Genomic DNA, 8769 nt, shown 5'->3' on the forward strand with positions numbered 1-8769 from the left:
CCTCCCCAACTTGGCTATCAGCAAAATAGTAGAAAATAAAACTAAGAACAAAAGCATCTTGTGAATTTCATATTCTTGTTTGTAATGTTGGAGGTATTTGAGCAATTTCCTCCAGAGTTTACTTTTCGGGTAATTTACGACAGATGGATTGCAAAGAAATACTATTACTAACCATAAGCTGAAAAAAATCTACCAAATTTAGTATTTACTTGACACTGTTGCCCTCTGACGCCTGAAAATTTAGGTGTCTGACTTTTCAAAAGACAACTTACCTGGCAGCTGATTTTTCCAAGCGACACTTGCATAGAACCAGGCAACAACTTGGACAAGTGATTCGACCAAGACGCCTATTTTTTTTAGACAAAAAAAGGTAAAACTGTCAAAAAAAAAATCAAGTGATCATGTTTGACATATTTTAAGTAGAGAATTGACCATGTTTGATATATTTCTCACAAAGAATGTTTAACATATTTCTCTCGTCTCAGCTAAAACAAAGAATGGTGCCAAAAGTGAGTACCACCCAAGTCATTGTCAGTTTACTTTTTTAGCGTCACATGGCAATTTTTTGAAAAAAAAAAATACAAACTGCTGCTCGTATTGTGCATTTTTATTAAATAGGCAAGCTGGGGTTAGGCAGACCCATACCAGATATGCATCGATACCATTGGAATTCGAACTTGCAATGTCCCAACACAAGGTGATGTGCACTAGCTGCTCCTACCAGACAAGGAGAGCCCCCATTAGTTTGTATTGTGCATTTTATCTAAAGACATGCTATGTTCCCACGCAATAGGGGACCCCGCATGGTTGGTAGGAGCTGTCCGTGCACGTCTCATTGTGGTGGGACATTGCAGGTTCAAAACCCAGTGGTACTCTGAATAATAACTGGTGGAGGTCTGCATAACCCCAGCTTGCCTTTAAAAAAAAAATCATGCATTTAGCCTTCCGGCCCCAAAATATGCTGATAGGCTAAGACTTGTGAAGCCCTACTTAAACATGAGCCAAGCCACGAGTAGCTTGTTTTCCAGCCCTAGTTGAGACGATCCAAGAGACCAAAACTAGAAAGAGGAGTGCATTCTTCACACATACACACAAATGCTCGGAAAAGCTTATGCATCCCCAAACAAGCTAGTTCCTTTTCCTATAACCACAGTTTTAAAGGATAAAAAGTATCAACAAGGCCAACAAATTCATTCTACTCTAGCAGCAAAGTCCACAGCCACCAAGTGAAGCACAATCGAACCTAGAATATCCCAGTAAGAAGGTTGGCTGCAGTCGAGACCGCAGCCCCGGTGATGGCACACTGCACTATCTGCTCATGCGATGTGCTATCCGTGGTGAGCGCCAGCACCGCTCCAGTTATCGCCCCCGCAATCGCACTGTTCTTCTGCAATCCACACAGATCCGAGCCTTCAGTTTATGATGAAGACAATGAAAAGAACATATGGAAAGACTCCACCCATAATTCTGATCAGGCATCCATCATCACACAAAAAAAAAAACGTGACCCATTTCATGGACACTGACCTTTCTTCACAAGAAAGTGCTGGAGTTCATGAACTTGTATGAAGAAAAAACGAACAATGCCTTGCAAAGCATTATACTGGGCAACTTTTACACTGGGTTTCTGTAAGTAATGGTGAACATTAGATCAACCAACAACACCAAGAGTCTACAAGGGCTTTGCACACCTGTCTAAGTGGGTCGCCTTAAGGCATTCAAATTAAAAGATGTCATGAGTTAGATACCAGGGGTGTGTATCCCTTGCCTAAAGCCATGCAGCAGTCTCTCTGGTGAACAAGGCGGCCCAGTTCAGTTCCACCCATCACTTATGTCATCCCCCACCTTGATTCCCCTCTTAAATCTTATGATGCAAGTTGTTTTTTATCAAATTCGAACCCACAGATGAATCCAGTATAGTCAATTTAATAAGAATCAACTCTTGGATCATATGTTTTCAGCGACAATATATATATATTTTAAATCATAAATTCCTGTGTTTTGCCAACCGTTGATTCTTGAGTCACCTAAAAACCTGAATGCAAGTCAGATTCAGGCGATTTAAATGTTGATTTTCATTAAATGAATGATATAGATCACATTTGTAGAGTCTGAATTGATAAAAACAACTTGCATCAATGAAATCTCAATGAGGGATATGAAGATAGGGATGACATTAGGGGATGAGTGGAACCAATTTGGCGCTCAAGGGGTTTTAACCGCTTAAGGGCAGGTCCTAGTTGTAGGACAGAACATCAATATCTCCTGGACCCCACCACCTCAACCACGGTTTCCCCTTGATACGCTTAAGGTGATCCTTAATCTAGCACACCCGGGTCCCTAAGAACCCAGCATCATTTTGGTTCGTCCCAGCAACATCAGTACTCTTTGCAGTTGAAATTAATTGGGATGCTACATAGCAATAGCATACGGGCTGAGTGTTTATGCTAAACCCAGTGAATCATTGTAAGAATAATTTGCTTTGATCAAGCAACAATGTATCAGAACCCGATGACCATCTTTTCTTATCTGATAGCCAATTTGGCGGACAAGCCAAAATGGTAATTGGACCCTTCCAAGCAATGTTGTCAAAATCGGTCTGAATCTGAATCGGCTTTTAGCCAATTCGAAACAAGGGCCTATTCGACACCCCCTCCAAAATTGACCTATTTCGGCTCGAATCGTCTGAATCAACCAAAATCAGTCGATTTGAAGTAGAATCGGTTCTGAATTGAACAAATTCTGTTTTTTACTTATTTTTATTTATTTATTGCATAATTTTCCAATTTGAAAATGATTTGATTCTACCTGATTCTTTGTTTGTTTTAAAGAAACCGACTCACTTAATGAACCAATTTTAATAACATTGCTTCCAAGTGCCTAATGTAGCCCCAAAGGGGTTTGGAGTAGTGGGATGGAGCCTAGGCCGCTAGGCAGGCAGTCTAGGTTCAAATCTCATGGGCATCATCCCTTGCACAAGCCCAAGAGTGGCGACTCCCTGGAGGCAAGGGGTAACCCACAGAGTTTTACACTGCCAGGCAGAGCCAGTGTGTCTCTGCATCCTGGGGACGGTTTCTCCCTGTAAATAACTATAAAAAAAGTGCCTAATGTATTTTCATTTTTTCCTACAAATAGTTATTGCATGTAAAATTGCTAACTCCATCTACTCACCCAATCATGAGAGCCCTTTGCTTCCTTGAGGCCATAGGTGAGCCCTGAGTACATGCCTGCGGCTAGACCTGCATCAATCAAGGGGTGTCAATGTCAAGGAGTACATGCCTGCGGCTAGGCCAACATTTTAAGAGCACATGAATTATAGCGCACTCTCTAAGACCAACCGAAGCGTCCTTTAACCTTGACCAATACCAAACAATAATTTAGCCTTAGCCCAGTTATGGACATCGCAAGTATTTTTATAGAAAATCTGAGATGAATTTTTTCATTTGAGAACATGAGATGTACGACAAGGAAAAAAAATTCAACACCATTCTTGCACCTCTTCGCGTCAATATCTTTTTCATTTGTACAAGAACTCGTTTGGAACAGAGCAGGAAGATTCTATTTTTCATATTTCATAGAGCATTTTCCTTTTTTTTTCCCACTTTAGCTTTGGCATGAGTGTATACAAAAAATGGCATGAGTAGGGAAAACCCACCAACGCAGGGGTCGCCTGCATGGCCAGTGGGGTGGTTGTGAGGGTGCTGAGATGAAGGCACCCGATCAAACACCCGACTTCAGGGGTGGGCCATGTAAGACAGGGTGATCGTGGGGCCCCACCCGGGGTCTTCTTTGCTTTGGCAAGGGTTCCTCATCATAAAAAAAAGAGTAGGGAAAACCCCATGAATGTTTTATAAAAAAAAAATTATAGAGAAAGAAGAACAAAAGAATATAAATTATTAACAGCATAAATATAGAAAACACAAAGAAAATATAAAAATTCCAGGTGACTTTATTTCATAAATATGGCATTAATGTAATTAATACATAAAGAAGCGCTTGTCTGATAGGAGCAGCTAGTGCACGTCACTTTTGAAACTTTGCAAGTTTAAATCCCAATGATATCGTTGTATAACTGGTAGGGGTCTGCCTAACCCCAGCTGCCTTTCAAAAAAAACACAGAGAAGGGCAATATTTATTACATACCCCACTGAAGCGACTCCTTCCCCGCATTCTTCACCTGAAAGTTACACTCCCACATAAATCGTCACAAACATATAAACAATAACATATCGTTACCACAACCTGGAAAACAAAAAATGCGTGTTCGGTTTGGCGGCCTTGGCTGCAATTGTAATCCAATTTCATCTAGCAAGTGGCAGTTATCTTTTTTTTAATGACAAAGGAATCCTAATCGAGAACTGGGTCACTTAATGGGCCTGCCTCGCTGTAGAGTAAAACTCCGAAGACACAACAACCCAGCCTTACGTGCCCCAACCATGTTAAAGCAACAGCAGTGACAATGTGCCAGTGAGAAGTGACAGTTATCGAATCCAGGGTGCATATTCAAAACTCATTTTCTTTCCCAAAGGCATATAACTCCCACCCCCAGCTGCCAGTTTCCAAACAGCCGCCACCAACGGGTAGCGCCCTGAGGGGGGCAGGGGTTCTAGCCTAGGAGATTTTACGCTGTTCGCACAACAACCATATGTACGGAGGTCTTCATGCTGGGGGTGATTTCTTCGGGGTATAAATAAATAAATAAAAAATTAACAAATACATAAACTCCCATCCCAGCTACTAGTTCCCCAAACAGAGCCCAAAATTCTCTTGCCTTATTTTTGATGGAAGAACTTCGATGGAGCTGGATTCCAGTTCTAGCCGATTCCATGAATCCACACACAACCCACATGGAACCGATTACATCCAACATTCCAAGATTTGGGCTTCAAAGGCAACAAGATGGCCCAGTTCAACTACTCGTGTAGGGGTGCAAAAAATCGGATAAGAACCAGTGAACCACCCATGCTGGATCCAAATCCGACTTCAAATTTTACACAGCAACACTAGGTCCAAACTAGATCTGATGGAGCAGAGTTGAATCTTTGTCGGGATTTTATGTGGGAGTACTGGATCCAATAGAAAGGTTAGCACCAAGGGCTCACGTGTAAAAAGTATGAACTGATTGGATTTGATTCATATTGAAAACAAATCGGATTAAAAAAACCTGCCCGAATCCAAATCCAGCCAAATAGTGTTTGATTCGGCGGACAGTAGCGTCCACAGGTCGCTGCCGTACACGCCCCCACGTACACAAACGTCGGACATGTGGGACGACTGGAACGCGGCATCCCACACATCCAGCGGGACGGTGTTCCACCCCTCCCCTTGGAGCAATGGTGTCCAGAAAACCCAGGGCGAGGGGAAAAAAAAGGAACACTTGGGACAAACTCAACTTGTCTAAGACACCTCCCACCCAATTTTATGATGGATCCGATCCGCTGATCTGTCCACCTATTTACAGAAACACCCTCACATGCAAAAGGATGATCTCGTTCTTACCAAGGCCTCCAGAGACTTAGCGCACGTCTCTCCTGCAAAAAAGAAAGAAAGAAAGAAAGAAACCATCAGAGCCCCGGAATTCTCCGGAAACCGGCCGTCTCCGGCGTCGGAGAACAAGGGGAGTCGACTTCTCGCCGGAGTTTCGCACCTCTGAAGTCGTTCAAGCGAGGGTGCCGCCTGGTTTTGGTGAGGTCATTGGTGTCCGCGCCTGTTCCTGAGAGAGAGAACAAGACGTCGTTTTGACAATAACGCCCCTAATGGTATTACATATTACAATCATAAATAGGTTTCGACGAGATGAAGAAGGAAAAGCAGACGAAGGCATTTATGTCATCTAAGACGAAGCCGACAGGCGAGACGGTCTTCTTAAAGCTCAGTGGTGTCTTCCTGAAAAGACGAAAGTACCTCTTCCCATTCTCTTCTTACAGATTGATGAAAAAAAAACAATTTATTGGGAAACGAATTTTCGTCAAATGTCCAATTTTTTATCTTAAAAATACAGAGGAGAAAGAAAGTTCGAATTTTGATTAAAACTATACATAAACAAATCAACAGCAGTTTTCAGCTTTTACCAAAGCTAGCATTCTTGAGATATGTGTTATGTTCTTTCTCGGATAAATCCACGATATTTTGAACATATATGGGCAGACTGGCACTCCCCTTTTCTCCAGTGTAAGCAGGGATAATTTGGTCATAATGGACGGAATTTGCAAGGAATAAAATAACGAGAAAATACTATTTTTCACAAAGCACAAAAAAACCAGAAAAAAAATTATAATGACGAAAATAACCCTAGGATGCAAAAGAATTGATAACCGCCTCTGTTTATTACCTTCCACAAAAGTCAGGTACGCCTCGCGGGACACCGACTGAACGGCGCCGATCTGAAACCACCAGAAAACGACGAAATGAATATTAGAATACAAAGAGATCGCCGGAAAACCGATGCAAAGCCCGAGAGAGAGAGATATGTCGCCGAAGAATTGCTCGAAAAACTAGAAAAAAAGGCCAGAAGAGAGGAAAGCGCTGCCGGAAAACCAGAAAAGGAAAGGAAAGAGAGTACTCCGGCGGCCTTGACGAAGCTCTCGGCGATCCTGTTGAGGAGAGGGTGGCCGAGATCGAAGAACCCGCCCTTATCGAAGCTCCGGAGCTCATCCAGGAGCGATCTGGTCTCGAGGTTGCCGCTACCGCTCATCTCCGCCACCGATCGATGGTTTCCACGCCTTCTCCTGCACGCAAAGATGCAACAACACGACGGAAAAAAAAACAAGAAAAACGAGGGAGTGAAAAACTCGCAGAGAAGTGGAAGAAGAAGGAACGCATCGAGCAACTTATATCGTCGAGCGTTTTGATTACTTGATAAATGACTGATCTGCCCTCACTCTTGGCCCTGTGATAACCAGGTTTTAGCCTTCTTGGTGAGGGGTAAAATTGGAAGTTGTGATGTTATGACACGTAGGAGGTTCCCGCGAGATCGCTGGCTTACGCGTCGGGCGCCAAAAACGGTTTCGTCGTATTTATCGAATTGACCAAAATGTCTCTCTTTCTCACTATAATGACGAAGGACCTTCTGATCATTCTGGTTTAGCAGCTTCGCCCTGTGGAGAGTGTAATTAGGTAATTGTGATTAACGCGGACTCGAATATCGGGCCTGACTCGCCCATTTTATTCGGGGGGTTTGAACGAGTCAGGTTTGGTTCGGACCCGTGAAACCAGACTTGGATCAGATTCTCGGGCATGGTATCGGGTTCAGATTCAGGTTTAATCGGGTTCACTATAAGAAAAATCATACCCAGACCCGATAAGAAATACATGAACTAAAGTCAGACCATACCGGGTGCAACCATTTTTTTTTTTATCATTTTTACATTGAAAATCTGTGGGTCGTAATCGGGTCAGGTCCGGGTTTGGTATAAAATTTCACAAACTATACCCGAGTCCATGTATTAATTGGATCTTTGAATCCGGATCTTAATCGGGACTTTTTATTTATTACCATACCAGACCCTATAGGGTTTGGTTCCGGTCGGGTCTAGGTAAACCAGACACGTTGACACCCCTAATTTTATTTAGCATCACAGGTGTCTATTATTCAGGTTTGACCCAGACCCGACCCGTACAAAACCAAACCCTATAGGGTCAGGATTTAGTAATAAATGAAGTGGCCTGATTAGAAACCGAGTTGGACCCAAAGGGTCCGATTAATATATGAAGTCGAGTAAAAAAAGATTAAAAAAATATTATTTTACTGAGTATGGTTCGAGCCTGGTTCATATAATTCTTATAGAATCCAGGCAATGCATGTAAGGTCTAAGTTCCGGGCTTAAAACCTTAACCCAAACCCTGCCCATGACGGGGCTTGGCGCATCGGGCCGCCTGATCTGATGCCCGCCCTTACTTTCAGTGATACCCATCAAGGGTGTAACTGGGCCGAGTATATCCCTACTAATGTTCCAAATCGGTTACTCAACTCGACCCGATCTTAATAGAACCGTGCTTATATATTTATATTTTTTGTTTTCCTAAACACAAACAGGATCCAACACTACTATCTTTACATTGCAGAAGTCATCACTTGGCGGTTAGAGTTGTCAATGGGTCGGGTTTGTATTAAGTACTCGATCTGACCAGAACTTAAATTTCTGAGTATGGGCATAAAATGTTAATTTCGAAAATTATTTGAGTCGGTTCGAATCAACCCAAGTAATATGCAATCGGGTTTAAGGTTATGATTTATTCTGGATATACGATTGGCTCCATGTATTTGCAGTAAAAGTAAGCTTATGAAATTACATGAATCATTACCAACGGGGGCACCATTTGTCCGGGAGGAGCAGCTAGTACACGTCACCTTGTCTTAGGACGTTGCAGGTTCAAAACCCAATGGTATAATTGTATAACTGGTAAGGGTCGGCCTAACCCCAGCTTGCCTTTAAAAAGAAAAAACAAATTACATGAATCATGGTTTGAGATTTCTTTTTCTTGACCCGAAAAAACCCAAACCCGGACTCAAATTGGACAAGTTGTTAGTTGGGTTCGAACACACCTTGATGGGTTGGATACCCCACCTATGGAAAGCCTTATTATTTGTTTATAATCAGCTTCCAAACAACACCCGCTTTACTAATGTATCAGTAAAATCATGACGGTGAACTGCAATTACATAGGACATTCAAGCCACAGGCACAAGCAGAGAGGTAAAGATCTAAGGTACACAATTAGCTCAAGTTACTCAAAGGAGAGAGTGAAGAGGAAAACTTAAAAGAATTA

At 42.4% G+C, this 8769-nt stretch overlaps 1 protein-coding gene across 2 annotated transcripts; it reads right to left on the minus strand.

Moving 5' to 3' along the window:
* Positions 1-1050: 1050 nt before the first annotated feature.
* LOC149820671 (outer envelope pore protein 16-2, chloroplastic-like) lies at positions 1051-6800 on the minus strand. Of its 2 annotated transcripts, XM_089983452.1 has the most exons (7): positions 6563-6800; positions 6332-6383; positions 5648-5713; positions 5500-5531; positions 4144-4177; positions 3172-3239; positions 1051-1387 (listed from the first exon to the last, which is right to left on the minus strand). In XM_089983452.1, exons 1-7 carry the CDS (start codon positions 6692-6694, stop codon positions 1244-1246), a joined length of 528 nt encoding a protein of 175 aa, XP_089839578.1. In that variant the 5' UTR covers positions 6695-6800; the 3' UTR covers positions 1051-1243. The 2 variants fall into 2 exon arrangements, with proteins under 2 accessions (XP_089839578.1, XP_089839579.1); XM_089983453.1 differs by lacking the exon at positions 5648-5713.
* Positions 6801-8769: the final 1969 nt, after the last annotated feature.

This window comes from Nuphar pumila, chromosome 12 (genome assembly GCF_984573655.1).
Source record: "Nuphar pumila chromosome 12, dmNupPumi1.hap1.1, whole genome shotgun sequence".
NCBI lineage: Eukaryota > Viridiplantae > Streptophyta > Magnoliopsida > Nymphaeales > Nymphaeaceae > Nuphar > Nuphar pumila.